Genomic DNA, 18,412 nt, shown 5'->3' with positions numbered 1-18,412 from the left:
AAAAGCCACAAGGGGGGGCTTAAAAAATTTTTTTTTAAATAAATAATACACATGAATTAGAAGAAAATATAACATTTTAATTTCATTTTTAAATAACTACAGTTATTAACTGATGGGATGTATGTGCCTGTTGGCTGCACACAAGTTCTTGAACTTGGGAATCAGATTGAAAACTGCCACCCTCATTTCCTGTTCGACTTTGATTTTTTTTGTGCAGTACCTGCCTTTTACCACAGCAGCCGATGAAAATCCAGCTGTGCAAAGATAATACGTCATTGAAAGGAATGTGATTTAATGTTGAAAACTATGAAATATCTCAAGCTAAGTAGATCAGATAGGGTCCAGCACTTGTTGCAGGGTTTCCCTTGAAAATGTAAACAAACTATTCCTCCCTGTGAGTTCCCATCTGATGGCACATACGTGGGTGCTGTAGCCATAAAGATTTGCTCCATTGATTGTTTGGGGCTTGTAGGAGATTATAGCAATTACAGCCTCTGCCATTTCAGTTTTTGTTGTTTTATTAGAAGTTTCTTATTTTTACCAGGCCGAGGTTTCCTGTGGCATATTCAAATTTGGTCGAGATTTTATTTCCTGTTGGCAATTTTCAGTCAAAATTTTACTATTAATCCTCCATTTCTAGCCATTCTCAATTTCTTAGGGATGTCTATGTAGCTTGCTTCTATTGTGGCAAATTTTTCCTAAGATTTTACAGTTCATTAGCCTAAAGGTATGATTTTTCAGTAACTTTTTTTTGTTTTTAAGTTACTAAGTTAAATGCATTTTGAAACCTTTCAAATTCTGTTTTGGGGTGAATATAATTCTAAAATAATAGCTTATAAGAAAAGATCTCCTTGTGTTTATTTCTCAGCTGCACATGTGAACATTGGGTGGTTTCCCTCAGAGGCCCCTGCCTTGCTCAGGCTTGGCCAGGAGCTGCACTTACACCTCCCATCTCCTTACAGACTTACTTGATTAGTACAATGAGGAACAAATGGGGGCAGAATATCCTGAGTCAGAATGCCCTTGAGTGTCACATTACTTGTTTCACTGTCTGGCTTTTCTGTCATCAGAAGCAGAGACCCCAACAGAAAGCCTCACAGAGCCTGAAATGACAAAAAGGAAGGAAGCAGAAGTGGCTATAAAGAAGGAAGCAGAAGAGGGGGACCAGCCCATGACACCCCCTAAATCCTTGAAGGTCTCCAGTGAGTTTCTGATCTTCTTCCTCCCCTAGACCCATCTCTCTGATTTTGGGGGAACATGTCTTCGGAGTTAATGTAAACAAGACAGATTCTCAAACTTGTTCAAATGTGAAATCTAAAAGAATCATAAGTTTTAGTAATAATATTGTTTTTATTAGTTTTCCTCCATGCTTGTGGGAAAAGAAGACAGAGCAAGTTATCCTTTTCTGACTCAACAAAGTATTGATAATTCTTATAAATCAGAAGTACAAATTAGATGTTACTAATTGAGCAATAAATTACTAAGTTAGGCAGCCAAGCCATGTTCCAAGTTTCAGGGTTAAAGTTAGTCTCACAGATCTTAGCAACAACTCCTGCAGTGCAGGTGTCCCACCAGATTCCTGTATTAGAAACAACACTTGCAAGGACAGTTTTATGATGCAAAATCATACTTGATTTTCTGCAACTGCAGGAGAAGTGGGAACATATTCTTTTAATTGTGCTGAGATTTCTTTTTGCCACTATTCGTAAGTCTTCAATTTAGGCCAAATGCTGGAATTCCATTAGTTAGCCCTGAGGAAAAAAAAGAAATCAGGTCTCAGAACCTCAAACCTTACACTATGGAGAAGAAAAGGGCAGAATTTGTCATATTTTTGGTTTACAGTGTCATAATGACCTTGGGGTTAAAAAAATGTTTTGGGGTTGAAATGGTGTGCATTACCATATGAACTTTCTTGCTTTAGAAGCAGAGACCCTGACCGAAAGTGTTTCAGAGCCTAAGGTGACCGTGAAAAAGGAACTACAGGAGGCAGACCAGGCTAAGCCTTCCCCCAGACCTTCCAAGACACTCAGCAGTTTCTTCTGTGAGTTCTTCTTCCCCACCGCATCTCCCCAGGGTGTGTGGGGAGGAGGTGCGGTGGATCTTCCTCCAGACAATGCTGCAGATCCCTTCTGACCTTCATGCTGGCGAGCAAGTCTGGGGCTCCTCCCTCCTGGTTTGTCCTCCATCCCATCTGAGCTTTGGGGCAGTGCTGGTTGGAGAATGCGGGGAGGTAGGGGACTCTCAGAAGGTGGAGGGACCCATAATTTGCTGGCTTCATTCCCAGCTCCCCGAAAGCCAGCAACTAAAAAAGAAGTGAAAGAAGAGGGATCAGGTGCTCCAGGAGAGGAGGAGACCAAGGGGTGAGTCAGTCCCCGGGTGTGAAAAATGTCTTCTGGGCATGTTCCCTTTCCTTTTTTTTCCACTGGCTCAAGTCCCAGCGGGGGCCGCCTCTTCCAGGGCTTGGCAAACGTTGCCTGGAAAGAGTGAGTTAGTAAATGTTTTAGACTCTGGGCCACATGCAGGCTCTGTCTTGTATTCTTCATCTCTTTAAAATAATCCTTTAAAAACATAAACTCTATGAGCTTGCAGGCCTTATAGAAACCATCCAGGGATGCAGTGTGCTGCCCCATCTCCCTAGCCTCTTTAGCCCCAGCTTCCAGTCTTTAATCCTCAGGCTGACCCCCATATGGACCCTAGGAGGGTCTTTCTCATGTCCAGAGTTGACCCTGCCCATCTAATAGCTCACCCCTACCCTTAGGACAGAATCTAAGCTCTTTCAAATGGGACCCCAACCTACCTCTCTGGCCTCATTTCTTATTCCTCTGTTCCTGTCCCACTGAATTCACTAGATCCAGGGTATGCTGTGACAGTCAACAGGCATGTCTACCCTGTATTGAAATTTACTGAGCACCTCCTTTGTGCCAGCCCAGGACTGCTTGTGGGGATGAGCCATGTAGAGCTGCTCCTCCCTGCCGTGCCCTCATGTTGGTCCCAGTGTATTGGGGTTGTGGGCTACTGAATAGGTTGTTAAATAGTTAATTTCTTTTTTTTTTTTTTTAATTTTTTTATTTTTTATTGACTTTGTAATAATATTACATTAAAAATATATATGTGAGGTCCCATTCAACCCCATCCCCCCACCCCCCCTCTCCCCCCCCCAACAACACTCGTTCCCATCATCATGACACATCCATTGGATTTTGTAAGTACATCTTTGGGCACCTCTGCACCTCATATACATAGGTTCACATCATAGCCCATACTCTCCTCCATTCCATCCAGTGGGCCCTGTGAGGATTTACAATGTCCGGTGATTGCCTCTGAAGTACCATCCAGGGCCGCTCCATGTCCCAAAGACGCCTCCACCTCTCATCTCTTCCTGCCTTTCCCCATACCCTTCGTCCACTATGTCCACTTTTCCCATTCCCATGCCACCTCTTCTATGTGGACATTGGATTGGTTGTGTTCATTGCACCTCTATGTCAAGAGGAGGGTCAGATTCCACCTGGATGCTGGATGCAATCCTCCCATTTTCAGTTGTAATCACTCTAGGCTCCATGGTGTGGTGGTTGTCCTTCTTCAACTCCATCTTAGCTGAGTGTGGTAAGTCCAATAAATCAGATTGTAGGTGCTGGAGTTAAATAGTTAATTTCATCATTGTAATTATGTTAAGTACTTTTTTGAGAGAAGATGTCTGGGTCTACTTCCTTGATATCTGTTATGTACACAAGAGGTTTTGTTGAAGGTATGTTGAATACCGGATTGGATGGATGCATAAGAGAATTAAACACCCTACAAAGTAAGGAGATGAGGCCTCATCTGTGCCCTGCTCACAGGCCCAGGATAAAGGCTGGGTGCCTCAGGGCCCTTTATTAGCTGTCTCTGTCCACTTTACTGCCTTCTGGGTCACCAGTCTCTTATTTCCTAGGCACGCCTTTTCTTCTCTGCTTCTACATACACTAGCTCCTTGCCTAGAATATTCTCCCAGCCCGGTCTACCCAACATAATTTCCTCTCTGGCTTCTGCTCACAGTGACCTGCTCAGGGAAGCCTGGTGCCTCTTTTTCCATCAGAGCTGATATGTGTCCCCCAGCACTTGAGGCAGACTTTCTTTTATGTCCTATCACATAGTCAAGTGTCTCCCTCATAAGACCGCATGTTCCTTCCCACAGGGTCAGGGCTGGTTCTGATTCTTCTTGCTTGGTCTTTGGCTTCCATCACTGGGCCTGGCCCAATTGAATACTTGTGGATTTTTTTTTTTCCTTGTTAGCCAACCATAGATTCATTTATTCACTCAACAAATATTTATTGAACACTGATTATCTGTCAGGCAAGTGGTTTTAGGTGCTAGAGATCCAGCAGAGAACAAAACAGACAAAACCCTGTTTTGTGGAACTTGTATTCTAATAGGAAGAGGCAGGGTATAAACACTGTAAATAAGAAAAATGTCATATGTCACATGGTGATAAGTGCTGCAGAAGAGAATAGAGCAGAGAAGGGGAACTGGGAATATTGGGATGGGGGAGAGGTTGCAGGTTTCAGTTAGGGAGGTTAGGGAAGTCCTCACTGGAAAGGGGGAATTTGAGATATGAAGTGAGCCATGGGGGGAAGAAAGTTCCAGGCTGAGCAATTAGCAAATGCAAAGGCCCAGAGGTGGGAGTGGGAACATATCTGAGAGCCTGTGTGGCTGGAGGTCAGAGAGGTGACAGGGCCAGTTTATGGTAGGATCTTGTGAGCCATTGTTAGGACTTTGGTTTTTAATCTGACTTGAGATGGATTTGAGTCATCAGTGGTATCCAACTTAAGCTTTAATAGGATCCTTCTGGCTGCAGTGGTGGGAATAGAGTGAAGAGGATTAAGGGTGGGAGCAGAGAGGAGTTGATTGTAGTAATCTAATTAAGAGAAAGAGGTGGGAGAAGAGCTGGATAGTGATCCTGTCTTAGCAGACAAGATTTGCAAAGGATTCGAGAGAAGTAGAGGAGCCAAAAATGCCTCTGGGGGGTTAAATCTGAGCACTTCGGAGGAGGATCGAGTTGTCATTGATTGAAATAGGAACTATGGGGTGAGGATCAGGTTTGGAGCTAAAGTTTTGGCTTTGTTAAGCCAAACATGGACATCCAAGCGAAGCTATAAATAATGCAATTGGATGTGTTTGAGACTAGAATTATAAATTTGGGAGTCATCAACATATGATGGAATTAAAGTTGGGACCAGAGGAGTGAGGGTAAGTAAAGAAGAGGCTCGGAGTGTGAGCTCTGGGACATGCCAACTTTGAAAATATAGGAAATTGCAGGAAAAGCATAAGGAAGGAAATAAGGTAACCATAAGTGAGTGGTATCTCCTTTAGCCTTTTTTTTCCTGAACAAAGCCTAGCATGAAGTCATGCATAGGTAAGGAATTCAGGAAATATTATGGAATCAATGAATAAAAGTAGAGACATTTATGTGGAGAGCTAAGAGCTTTAAGACTTGGCGGAATTAAAAACTTGCCTAATTTGGGACCTTTTTTTGGAGAGCCAAGGATGTGTGGCTTTTTAAACTGTTGCTCTTATGTGGTGTGAGAAAAATCCAGTTTCCGGTTCCCTCTGCCCATACCTTGGAAAATAATGCAGGAGTGCCACCCTGCATAGGAATGCTGCCCAGTGGGGAGAACGTCCCCACACAGGAGTGCCCGCCAGCGCGGAGAGCTGATGCAGCAAGATGATGCAACACGAGACACAGAGGAGAGAATATAAGAAGACGTAGCAGAACAGGGAGTTGAGGTGGCACAAAAGAGTAATCACCTCTCTCCCAGAAGGTCCCAGGATCAATTGCTGGAGCCACCTAATGAGAATATAAGCAGACACAGAAGAACACACAGCAAAATGGACACAGAGAGCAGACAACACGGGGATTGGGGGGTGGGGAATAAATAAAAATAAATAGTTTTTTAAAAAAATGAATCACCTTGAAGACAGATCAATAGAATTTTCTCATTCTGAATAATAGAAAACAAATGAACAAAGCCATAGGGATCTGTGGAGTGATAAGAAAAGATAGAACATTTGTGTTATCAGAGTCCTGGAAGGAGAGTGAAGAGATGTGGAATTGAAGAAGTATTAAAAGAAATAATGCCTGAAAACCTCCCAAATTTGATGGAAGATACATACCTGCATATTCTAGAAGCTGAGTGGGCCCCAAATGAGATAAACCCAAAGAAATCCACACTAAGACACATAATTAAACTTCTAATAACTAAAGACAAAAAAACTCTTGGGAGCAGCCTGAAAGAAATGATGCATTACCTATAAAGGAACACCAATTTGAATGACAGCAGATTTCTCATTTGAAACCATGGAGGCCAGAAGAAAATGGTACCTTATTTCTTGAGTGCTAAAAGAAAACCGTGGATCCTTTATTCAAGAAACTATCCTTCAGGAGTGAAGAGGAAATAGATATTTCCAGATGAGGGAAAACTAAGATGATTTCTTGCTAACAGACCTATCCTTAAAGAATGGCTAAAGGAAGCCATCTAAAGAAATGGTAATGGAGGAAGACTGGGACCTTCAGAATGGAAAGAAAATGAAATGGGTGAAAATAGAAGTAAACTTAATTGTCCTTCATTTTATGAGTTTCTTTAATCATATTTTGTGGTTGAAGCAAAAGTTATAATACCGTCTGATGTGCTTTATGTAGTATGTAGAGGAAATTCTTAAGGCACTTCTATTTTAAAAGTTGAGAGGGTGAAGGGACCTAAATGAAAGTAAAGCTTTACACTTGAAGTAGTAAAACGTTGACACTAATAGCCCATGATAAGTTATGAATGTATATGGTAATACCTAGAGCAGTCCCTAAGAACAATATACTAAGTGATATACTCAAAAACCTAAGTCAAAATGGAGCTATAAAGTGTTCATATATATCACAGGAAGGCAAGAGAGGGAACAAACAAAAAATAACAGACTTTTGCTCTAACATATGCACAATTGCTTTAAATGTAACCATTTCAAAGGTAGAGATTGGCAGAGTAGATAAAAAATTATGTTCCAACTATTTTCTGTCTATCGACAACTGACTTCCAACAATATAGATTGATGGTGAAAGGTAGGAAATAAATATTACCAGTCAAACATTAATTTTTTTAAAAGCCAGCAGAGTGATTATAATAATAGATATAGTACACTTTACAGCAAAGAAAATTACTAGGAACATAATAGACATAAAGGATCAGTCCACCAAAGATATATAGCAATCTTAGATGTTTATGCACTAAATAACAGGGCTTCATATACATGAAGCAAAATCTGATAGAGCGAAAAGGAGTAAACAAATCCCCAGTTATAGTAGGAAACTTCAACATTCCCCTCTCCGCAGCTGGTAGAACTGCTAATGCAGAGGAAATCAGCAACACCATCAACCAGTAGGATCTGGTTGACATCTATAGAAAGCTCTACCCACAGACAGCAAAATGCACATTCTTGTCAAGTGCACATGGAACATGGGCCAAGATGGACCATGAAACAAGACCTTCGCAAATTTAAAAGAATTGAAACCATGCAATTACATTCTCTAACTACTATGGGTCAGCCTAGAAATCAGTAACAGAGCACAGAAAAATCTTCAAATACTTGGAAATTAAACAATGCTCTTCTAAATAACCCATAAGTCAAAGTGGAAACCTCAGAGGAAATGAAAACAAAACAACACTGAATGAGAATGAAAACACAACACATCAAAATTTATGGAATATAGCTAAAGCAGTGCTGAGGAAAATTTATAGCACTTAATGTTTACATTAGAAAAGAGGGGGAAGCAGACTTGGCTCAATGGATAGAGCGTCTGCCTACCACATGGGATGTCCATGGTTCAAACCCAGGGCCTCCTTGACCCATACGGAGCTGGCCCACGCTCAGTGCTGATGGTATGCAAGGAGTGCTGTGCCACGCAGGGGTGTCCCCCACGTAGGGGAGCCCCACGCACAAGGATTGCACCCGTAAGGAGAGCCTCCCAGCGCGAAAGGAAGTCCAGCCTGCCCAGGAGTGGCACCACACACACGGAGAGCTGATGCAGCAAAATGATGCAACAAAAAGAGACACAGATTCCCAGTGCTGCTGACAAGAATAGAAGCGGGCACAGAAGAACATACAGCAAATGGACACAGAGAACAGACAACTGGGGTGGAGGAAGGGGAGAGAAATAAATAAAAATAAATCTTTGAAAAAAAGAAAAAGGGAAGATCTTATATTAATAAGTTTCTACTTAAACTATAAAATTAAGAGCAAAATAAAACCAAGGCAAGTAGAAGGAAATAATAAAGAACATAAATTAGCAAGATTGTAGCAGAAAGCAGTAGTGAGAAATAAAAATCTGAATCTTCTTTAAAAAATCAATTGATAAACCGAACAAAGTTGGCAAAGATAAAAAGATAGAAGACACAAATCACCAATATCAGAAATGAAATGAGGATAGCATTAAAAAGATAATAAGGGACTACTACAAGCAACTTTAGTTTGTAAGTCAACAACTTAGGAGAAATGGGTCAATTCCTTAAAAACCACAAACTTCCAAAACTCAAGCAAGATGGAATAGAGAACTGATTAGTCCTATAATTATTAATCACATCGAATTTGTAAGTAAACAGCTTCCCCCAAAGGAATCTCTAGATCCTCATGATTTCTTTTTAACAAATATTCAAAGAATTAGCACCAAATTTACAGTCTCTTCCAGAAGAGAACACTTCTGTAGCAGTTTGATACAGATATGAGTTCCAAAAATAGATATTGGATTATGTTTGTAAACTGGCCTGTACCTGGGCATGATTAAATTATGATAAAGGCTTTGATTGGGCCACATCAGTAGGGCATGGAGTCCCTACCCGTTGGTGGGTAGGGACTCAAAAGGCATGGCAAAGGACAGAGTTGGAGCTTTTTCATGTTGAGATTTGATGTTGGAGTTTTGATTTGGAGTTTGATGCTGGAGTCTTGAACTGGAGCCCTGGGAAGTAAGTACACAGAGGAAAGACAAGCAAGCCCCAGGAAGAGAGGATTTGAGCCAGGAGAGGAACAGAGGAATAGAGATGGCTCCTTAGACAAAGCAGAAACCCTGGGGAGAGAGACAGAGCCATTCGCCTGACATTGTGGAGAAAACAGAGAACCTGAGCCCATGAACCCTCGCAGCCATCGGCAGCCATCTTGCTACAACGTGTGAAAATAGACTTTGGTGAAGGAAGTAACTTATGCTTTATGGCCTGGTATCTGTAAGCTCCTACCCCAAATAAATACCCTTTATAAAATCCAGCAGATTTCTGGTATTTTGCATCAGCACCCTTTTGGTTGACTAATACAACTTCCCAATTCATTTCATAACACCACTACTACTTTGATTCCAAAATGAGAAAAACACACACACACAAAAGAAAACTGCAAATCAGGTATCTCTTAGTAACTTAGATGGAAAAACTTTAACAAATTTTAGCAAATAGAACCCAACAATATATGAAAAGAATATTACACCAAGACCAAGGGGAATTTATTTCAGGGATGAATCAGATCAATTAATGTAATTGATCCTATTGACAGGCTAAAGAAGAAAAATCATGATTATATCAGTTGGTATAGAAGAAACATTCAGTGACCTTCAACACTCATTCATGGTAACTTTCAGTGCACTAGGCATAAAGGGAACTTCCTCACCCATATAAAGAGCAGAAGACCTGTATTTAACTCATACTTACTGGTGAAAGAAGAATGCTTTCCCTCTAAGATGGGGAACAAGGCAAGGAGGGCCACTCTCACAGCTCATTTAGTGTTGTACTGATTGTACTGGAAGTCCTCGCTACTGCAGAAAGGCAAAACAAAACAAATCCCCGAAACATATAGATTGATAAGGTAGAAGTAAAACTCCCTATTTGTAGATGACATGATTGTCTACGTAGAAAATCTCAAGAGATCTAGAAATAAGCTCCTAAAACAAATGAGTGAATTCAGTAAGTTCTCAGGATACAAGATCAAGATGCAGAAACCAGTTGTATTTTTACCTATTGACTTAGAAAGAACAAATGAAAAAATGCAATACCATTTCACAGTAGCTCCAATCAGAAGAAAATACTTAGGGACAACTCTAACAAAACATGTATAGGGTCTGTATGATTAAAATTACAAAATACTGATTAAAGAAATGCAAGGATACCCAAATGCCTGGAGAGACATCGTGTTCTTGGTTTGGAAGACAATATGGTAAAGCAGTTAATTCTCCTTAAATAATTCTATAGATATGTAATTCCTTAAAAATCTCAAATCAAGTTTTTGGTAGACATAGACCAGCTTATTATAAAACTTATATGGAAGGGGAAAGACCTTAGAAAGACAAAACAATTTTGTGAAAAAGAAAGTGGAGTGGGAAGCGGACTTGGTCCAGTGGTTAGGGCATCCACCTACCACATGGGAGGTCCGCAGTTCAAACCCCAGGCCTCCATGACCCGTGTGGAGCTGGCCCGTGCACAGTGCTGATGCGCACAAGGAGTGCCCTGCCACGCAGGGGTGTCCCCCACGCAGGGGAGCCCAGCGCGCAAAGGGTGCGTCCCCTAAGGAGAGTCGCCCAGCGTGACAGAAAGTGCAGCCTGCCTAAGAATGGTGCCGCCCACGCAGAGAGCTGACACAACAAGATGACGCAACAAAAAGAAACACAGGTTCCCGTGCCGCTGACAACAGAAGCGGACAAAGAAGACGACGCTGCAAATAGACACAGAGAGCAGACAACTGGGGTGGAGGGGAAGGTGGGGGCAAAGGGGAGAGAAATAAATAAAATCTTTTAAAAAAGAAAGTGGAGGGAATCCCTTCTCCCTAGTGTAAAGTCTGAGGCTTTCAGGAGAGATCGGAACTCTGGAAGAATAGATATCCTGATCAGGGGACAGAATTGAGAACCCAGAAGCAGATCGTGTAAATATGCCCAATTATGTTTTTTGACAAATGAACAAAATCAGATCAGTGGAGAAGGGATAACCTTTTCAATAAATAATGCTGGAGAAATTGGACACCCGTAGACCAAGAAATTAACCTCACACTTTATAAAAAAGTAACTCAAAATGAGTCATGGACTTAAAGGTAAAACTCTAAAGCATTTAGGAAAAAGCATATGAAAATATTCAGGACCTAGGACTAGGTAAAGAGTTCCTAGACTTGAAATCCAAAGTGTGATCTGTAAAAGGAAAAATTAATAAATTGGATCTCATCAAGATTAAAGACTTTGTGAAAGACCTTGTTAAGAGTTTGAAAATTGGGAGCAGATGTGGCTCATGCAGTTGGGCACCTGCTTCCCACATGGGAGATCCTGGGTTCAGTTCCCAGTGCCTTCTGAAAACAAAAACAAGCAAACAAATGAAAAAACCAACTCCCAGGAGCTGATGTGGCATAGTGGTTGAGTGCCAGCTTCCCAGATTTGAGGTCCTGGGTTCAATTCCTGGCCCCAGTACCTCCAAAAAAGAAAGAGCTTGAAAATACAAATTATAGACTGGTAGAAAATATTTGCAAATTGTATCTGACAAAGGACTTGTATCTAGAATACATAACCCTGAAAAACAACTCAGATAGGAAACGGGCAAAAGAGATGTACAGACATCTCCCTGAAAACGATACACAGATGGGAAATAAGCACAAGAAGGTGTATGTCATCATTAGCCATTAGAGAAATGCAAATAAATACCATACTGCAATATCATTCCACAGTCCACACCTATCAAAATGGCTACAATACAAAATAGCAGTAAGAAGGATCAAACTTGGTACAACAACCTGGATGGACCTCAAGGAAATGGTGCTCGTGACAAAAGGATGCTTACTGTATGATTCTAGTCACATAACATTTCACAAAATACGTAGAGACAGAACAGATATGGAGTTGCTAGTGGTTAGAGATGAGGGTTGGCACGAAGGAGTCCTGTGGTGATGTGCAGTGAAGTATCTTGGTGGATGAAGCCGCATGTGTGGTAAAACCTCACGGACATGCACACGCAAGGGGATGCGTGGAGCTGAATAAGCTCTGTGGCAGGTGCCAGTGCCAGTTCCCGGTTTTGCTGTTGTACTTATTATACAAGATGCTCGCTTTGTGGGAGGCTGGGTGAAGGGCACCAGGCCTCCCTCCGCTTTCCTTTGCGTTTAACTGTGAATCTAGAATTATTTGAAAATATGTTAAAAAAGAGTTGTTCATTGAGTATCTGAAAAAAATGTGTGGTATAAAATAATGAGAAGTATAAGCACAGGGCTCCTAAAGCCATATAAATAGCTGGGAAGAGTTCATTGCTTTTGACATAGGTCGTGACAGTAGCATTTTATTGAATGCATAGATTTGCCAGATAGTCTGTTAGATGTTTAAATTTACCTCTACTCACAGCAAGTTTTAAAGTATGTGTGACAATCTCCAGTTTATAATTGAAGCTAATAACAGAAGGGAAATGAAACATATTTATGAATTTCAAAGTATTTTCCATTGAATATCTTAGGAAAGTTTTTCATAATTAAAAGCTTATCTCCTGGGAAGTAGATGGAACTCAACTGATAGAGCATCCACCTACCATATAGGAGGTCCAGGGTTTGAAGCCAGGGCCTCCTGGCCCATGTGGTGAGCCGGCCCATGCACAATGCTGCCCCATGCAAGGAGTGCCATGCCACACAGGGGTGTTCCCCACATAGGGGAGCCCCACATGCAACGAGTGTGCCCCACAAGGAGAGCCGCCCTGTGTGAAAAGCACAGCCTGCCCACAAGTGGCCCTGCACACACTGAGAGCTGATGCAGCAAGATGACGCAACGAAGAGACACATTCCCAGTGCTGCTGAGAATGCAAGCGGACACAAAAGAACACACAGCTAATGGACACAAGGGCAGACAACAGGGGAGATGGGGAAGGGGAGAGAAATAAATTAAAAAATAAATCTTAAAAAAAAAAAGCGTATCTCCTGGCATATTTTGACCATTTGTATTGAACCATTAGTACTTCATCAAAGCCCCATATTTGTTGATTTCTCATGCAATCCAGTATCCATTTGCAGGTTTTTTCTTCTTTAATGATGGATTGTGTCTTCAAATAAAATATGATGGTTATCAGTTCAGTCTTTAACCCCTATTGAATTTCTCATGTCCTGTAAGTTAGAAAAATGAACACAAAAGGCAAAAAGTAGAGCTTGACATAATTTCTGCTAAGCAGAAAGACCACTGTATTAAAAATAATATGCAGAAGTCCAAAATCACTTTAATTGTATTTTGTGCTTCTAAAAATGAACATCAGATGAAATTCTTGTCAGCTGTACTATTCCATGATTGGAATTTAATTATTCTAATAAAAATATTTTGTTGATTCTTAACTTCAATTTCATACTCAAAGTGAGATCTTATTGGTGACATTAAATGACACTGTTTCAATCTGTGGCGGCATTATAATAATAGCCACCACCTCCTCTGGAAATCTCCTTTTACTGTTTTACTTCATCTCAGCGGTAATCCTGTGGAGGAAGGGGATATTTTAGGATTTGCAGACAATGAAACAGTTGGCCGAGAGGGTAGGTCAGCTTCCCAACACCCCACAGAGAGACAGGGGTCGGGCTGGACCTGGGACCTGTGTGTGCCTGGTTCCTGAGCCTGGACCCCTCACCATGGCCCCAACCTGCCTCCTAGGTCCTTGTCTGCTTTTGTGTATTTACGTATGTATGTCTCTAACAAAATTGGTGTCCTGCGTATTATATGTCCTATTTTCCTTTTCATGTGATCCTGTGACCCCTTTTCCTGCACTATTCCTAGCCCTGCCACTTGTCCTCTACCTTATGGCTCCTCCAGGAGACAGGCAAACCTTTCAGGACTTGACTTTCCTCGCCTTTAAAATGGGGCTGTATGGATAGCAGAAGTGTGCGCTTTCACCGACTTCACTGCAGGCCACACCTTGTATGTACTAACATGCCATGGAATCCTCATGGCACAACCCTCTTGTTAGCCCATTTCACAGATGAGAAAAGTGAGGCAGGGTGGAATTATAGAGTGGTAAGGAGTACCAGCTCCACCTTACTAGCTGTGGGCCTTGGGAAGTGGCTTAACTTTTCTGTGCCTCTGCGTCCTCCTGAGGGTGTGAAGCATTTAGACCAGGATCTGGCCATGGCCATGCTCAGCGGGGTGTACTATCACTGTTGTTACTTTTTGGTGCCTTGCTTAGGTCACGTGAGTGGGAGTGGCAGAGCTGGGATTTGAACCAGGCCCCCTGGCTCCGGGGCCCCTCAACCACCATCCTGTGCTGCCTCTTGAGGATATGGTGGGACTGGCTCTGATGGCCGCTCCTGCTGAACACAGGGCCTTGATGAGCCCTGTGCAGCTCTCGTAAGGCTCTGGCAGCCCAGCCGTCGGCAGCCTGGCTCTGCGTCAGAATCGGTGGCAGGGCTTAAATTCCAGAACTCTCTCCACCTATTTTGACATATAGTCTAGATCCCTCTATATCTAGAGGGTCTATGTTGTTGTTAAAATATTCCCCATAAAGTGCCAGGAGTGGGAAGCCCTCCCTATATTTTCTTATTTAACCCTCAGGACGACATGTCAGGGTAGAGACTTGAAGTAGCTCCGTTGTACAGATGGACACCCTGCAGTCAGAGCGGAGACGCCCCTTCCCCAGGATGAAGCAGTTGGCCAGTGGCAGAGCTGGGGTTTGAACCCAGATGGGTCTTGACTGCAGAGTCTGGACTGCCACGACTGCCTAGGTCAGCGTTAGGCATTACTGGAGGCATTTCTAATGCAGAGGTTTAGGACGCTGTCCCTCCAGCTCTTACTAGCTGTGTGACAGTGGGTGAGTTCTGAACCACTTTGTGCCTTAGTTTCCTTATCTGGAAAATAGAGGTAGAAAGAGTCCCTCCTTTGTAGGGCCTTTGTAGGGCTGATTGTTAACACTTGTGGCAGTAACTGCGCCCTCCTCCCTCTGTTCCAGGGTGGGTGAAGGTGCAGCTGGCTGAGTGGACCCTAAACAATATTCAGATCATGTCACTCTGCTCCAGCCTTGCTGACCCTTGTTCTGTTCTTGAACATGTCAAGTGTGTCTCCGCCGCAGGGCCTTTGCACTTGCTGTTCCCTCTCCTGGGAATGCTCTTTCCTGTGCTGTCCACTCTGCTCACCTCTCGTATCCCTCTGCCCTACTGTCCCATCAGGCTTCTGAAATAGTACTTCGCCAAGTGCTCTCTCCCCATGTCCCCGTGCTTAGCTTTATCCTGTTTAACAAAACTTTAAAAAAATAATAAAACATGCCCTTGACTGCAGTAATGATCATAAATATACCGTTAACCTATAAGCACAACTAAAACAATTTTTTAAAAAATTTTTAATGAATAAAGCTGTTTGTTTATATATTTATTTTCCCTGATCCTCCCACTAGAATGTGAGCTCCAGGTTAGTGAACTTTATTTTCATTCACACCTGTGCCCTTGAGCCTAGAACCAGGCCTGGCACATAATCAGGGCCCCATCAGCATTAGTTGGAGGAAGGACTTCTCTTTGGCCCAGGCAGTTAGCCAGTTTATTGTCCTTTTTGCCTCCACAGATCCCAGGACCCCACCAGCTACAATCCTGCCAAGAAAAACTACCATCCCATCGAAGATGCCTGCTGGAAACCAGGCGAGAAGTGAGGCTTCTCCCCTCCAGACGGTCTTACTTGAGTCCCTGCGCTGTGGGAGGCTCTAACTGGAGGCCTCAAATGGAGGAAATTGTCAGACCCCCCTCTCCTGTTCTGGGGATACAGTCCGCAGCTTGGAAGGAGACAGAAAAGCCCTGGGCAGTGGGATTGTTTGTGGGCATTTGGGTATTAGCAAGGCTGTCCCCAGGGAGGTCTGGGAGGAAGAGTAGGTGGACAGAAGCATCGGCTACACAAAGTCCTCTTGTGTCTCTTCTTTCTGCAGAGTCCCATATTTGGCCGTGGCTCGCACATTTGAGAAGATCGAGGAGGTTTCTGCTCGGTAACTAAGCAGGCCCGCCTGGGCGGGGTGGGGTGGTATGGGGCCGTGGCTGCTGACCACACCGCCTTGTCCTTTCAGCCTCTGCTCTCCCTGCTCTCCCCACCCTCACGCAGAACATGATTGCGGGCCCTATAATTGGGTTTCATTCAGCAAATGCTGATTGTCTATTGCATCTCCGACCTTGGGGACTGAGTGACTACTAACGATAACAACAATTAGCATAGTAAGCACAAGAAGTGTTGTAGGTTTGGTTGCTAGCCTGGAGACCCAAAACAACAGTGGCTGAAATGAGATAGAAATGTCTATCTTGCTTTTTAACAGTCGGCATAAGCAGTCTAGGTCTGGTAGGGTGGCTTTGTGGTACAAGAAACCTATGTTCCCTCAATCTTACTGCTTTGTTGTGGGCAGGATGTTGGCAGTAAGAACTTGGTTCACGATGGCTCTTGCCTGGCCACATCCCACGTGTCTGTAGGAAGGAGACACGGCAACGGGGAGAGCTTGTGGCTCCCTTTACAGGACCTGGACGCTGTGCACGTCATCCTCATCTGTTGGCCAGGACTTAGTCACAGGCCACTCTTCCTGCAAGGAGGCTAGGAAGTGCAGGCATTCGTGTGATGAGCTTGCACCCAGCTCTTTTCCTGTAGGAGGGGAGAATGGATATTGGGAGGCATATCGCTGTTAATGTCACAAGCAGCAGGAGCTAACTTTTATTGAGCACTTTTTATTGGGCACTGTACTAAATATTTCATCCTCACAATGGCCCTGTGAGGATGTGGGATCTTAGCCTCCCCTCCTGTTGTTCATATGAGGCTCAGAGAGGAAAAGTCCCCTGTCCAGGGTCACACAGCTGGCCAGTGTTAGTGTTGGGATTTAAATCTTAACCTCAGCATAGTAGTGCCTCCCTGATAATAAAAAACAAAAGTCCATCTTCGTTGATTATAAAATGTGCAGTTTTCAGTGAAAAACTGAAATCCAGGTGCATCCGGGACAGTTGGTGGCCAGGACTTCACAGTCACACCTGTGCGTGCACGAACATGTTAATAGCTGTTAACAGCACCATCCCTTCAGTGGATTCATGTGCCTCTTTAGTATTCCATGTATTCAGTTTAATTGCCATTCAAGTTTTACAGTCCTTCCAAAAATTGCTCCATGAATTGGCATTGAAAAAAACGCTGGCTATGCAGGAGAGTCTGGAAAAAGGGAAGGGTGGGCATGAGTTTGGTAATAATGAAGTCAACGTTCTTAAAGGAAAGAAATCAAATCCATATGGTCTTGCCAAGGAACAGCTGTTTCCACATGGTACCTAAGAAAGCGTGATTGTCATAAGTTGATGAAGATGAGGTACCTTTAGTTACTGAGATAATGTGTACCAAGACTGCCTGTCTTGTGCCAAACAGTGCTACTAAAGGAGGAAGCAGTGCCAGGGCCTTTGGAATAGATGAAAGGCCTGTCCAGGTGCTGAGCAGCTCCTGACTGATGCATGGCACAGGACCATCGGTATGGCAGCGCATGTTCATTTGTCAGAAACTGCTCACTAATTTTGAACAGAAGCCAGTCTATTAGGTTTTCTAATGCTGTGTAACAAATTTTGCAGACTAAGCAGCTTAGAACAGCACCTGTTTATTGTCTCAGTTTCTGTAAGTAATGAGTCAGCACAGTGTGACTGGGTCCTTTGCTCAGGGCCTCACATGGCTGCAGTCAAGGCCCTGGCCAGGCCTGGGTTCTCAGCAGAGGCTCTGGCTCCCTCAGGTTGTTGGCAGAATTCATTCCCTGCGGCTGCAGGATTCACAACACTTCTTGAAAACCATCAATGGGGAGGGCGATACCAGAACCAAGATGGAGTCCTGTGTAGTGTAACGTAATGATGGACGTGGCATCCATCACCTTTGCTGTACTTATTTGCTTAGAAGCAAAGTCATAAATACTGTCCATATTGAAGGGATGGTGATTACACAAGAGCAGGACCACCAGGAGGCGGGGACCCTGGGGCCACTCTAGAGTCTGCCTGTTAAAGACCCTTGTGGAACATTCTTTTTAAAAGTATGCTGTTTAATCTCCATATACTTGTGAATTTTCCATTTTTCCACCTGTTACTGATTTCCAGCTTCATTCCATTATGATCAGAGAAAGAGTTTTGTATAATTATAATCTTTTTAAATTTATTGAAACCAGTCTTGTGATCCAACATATGGTCTCTCCTGGAAAACGATCCATGTGCACTTGGAAAAGAATGTATATCCTTCTGTTTTGGAGTGTAATGCTCTTAAATGTCTGTTAGGTCTAGTTCATCTATCCTATTATTTAGGCTTTCCTTATTTATCCTTTGTCTAGATGTTCGGTCCCATCCTGAGAGCAGTGCATTGATGTCCCCAAATATTGTAGAGGCATCTATTTCTCCCTTCAGTTTTGCCAATGTGTGCCTCATGTATCTTGGGGCACCCAGGATGAATGTGTAAATATTGCCC

General features: G+C 43.0%; 1 protein-coding gene across 5 annotated transcripts in view; it reads left to right on the top strand.

The window, feature by feature from the left end:
- LIG1 (DNA ligase 1) overlaps positions 1-18,412 on the top strand; it is a 62,278-nt gene that overhangs the window by 20,078 nt on the left and 23,788 nt on the right. For all 5 annotated transcript variants that reach the window (XM_058280505.2, XM_058280507.2, XM_058280504.2 and 2 more), the window contains exons 7-11: positions 1,071-1,202; positions 1,922-2,041; positions 2,285-2,360; positions 15,536-15,616; positions 15,891-15,947. In XM_058280505.2, the coding sequence (XP_058136488.1) occupies positions 1,071-1,202; positions 1,922-2,041; positions 2,285-2,360; positions 15,536-15,616; positions 15,891-15,947 (466 nt within the window). The remainder of the gene's footprint in view (positions 1-1,070; positions 1,203-1,921; positions 2,042-2,284; positions 2,361-15,535; positions 15,617-15,890; positions 15,948-18,412) is intronic.

Source organism: Dasypus novemcinctus, chromosome 18 (assembly GCF_030445035.2).
Source record: "Dasypus novemcinctus isolate mDasNov1 chromosome 18, mDasNov1.1.hap2, whole genome shotgun sequence".
Taxonomy (NCBI): domain Eukaryota; kingdom Metazoa; phylum Chordata; class Mammalia; order Cingulata; family Dasypodidae; genus Dasypus; species Dasypus novemcinctus.
The sequence above is the reverse complement of the archived record's forward strand: the minus strand, read 5'-3'. Positions and strand labels throughout refer to the sequence as shown.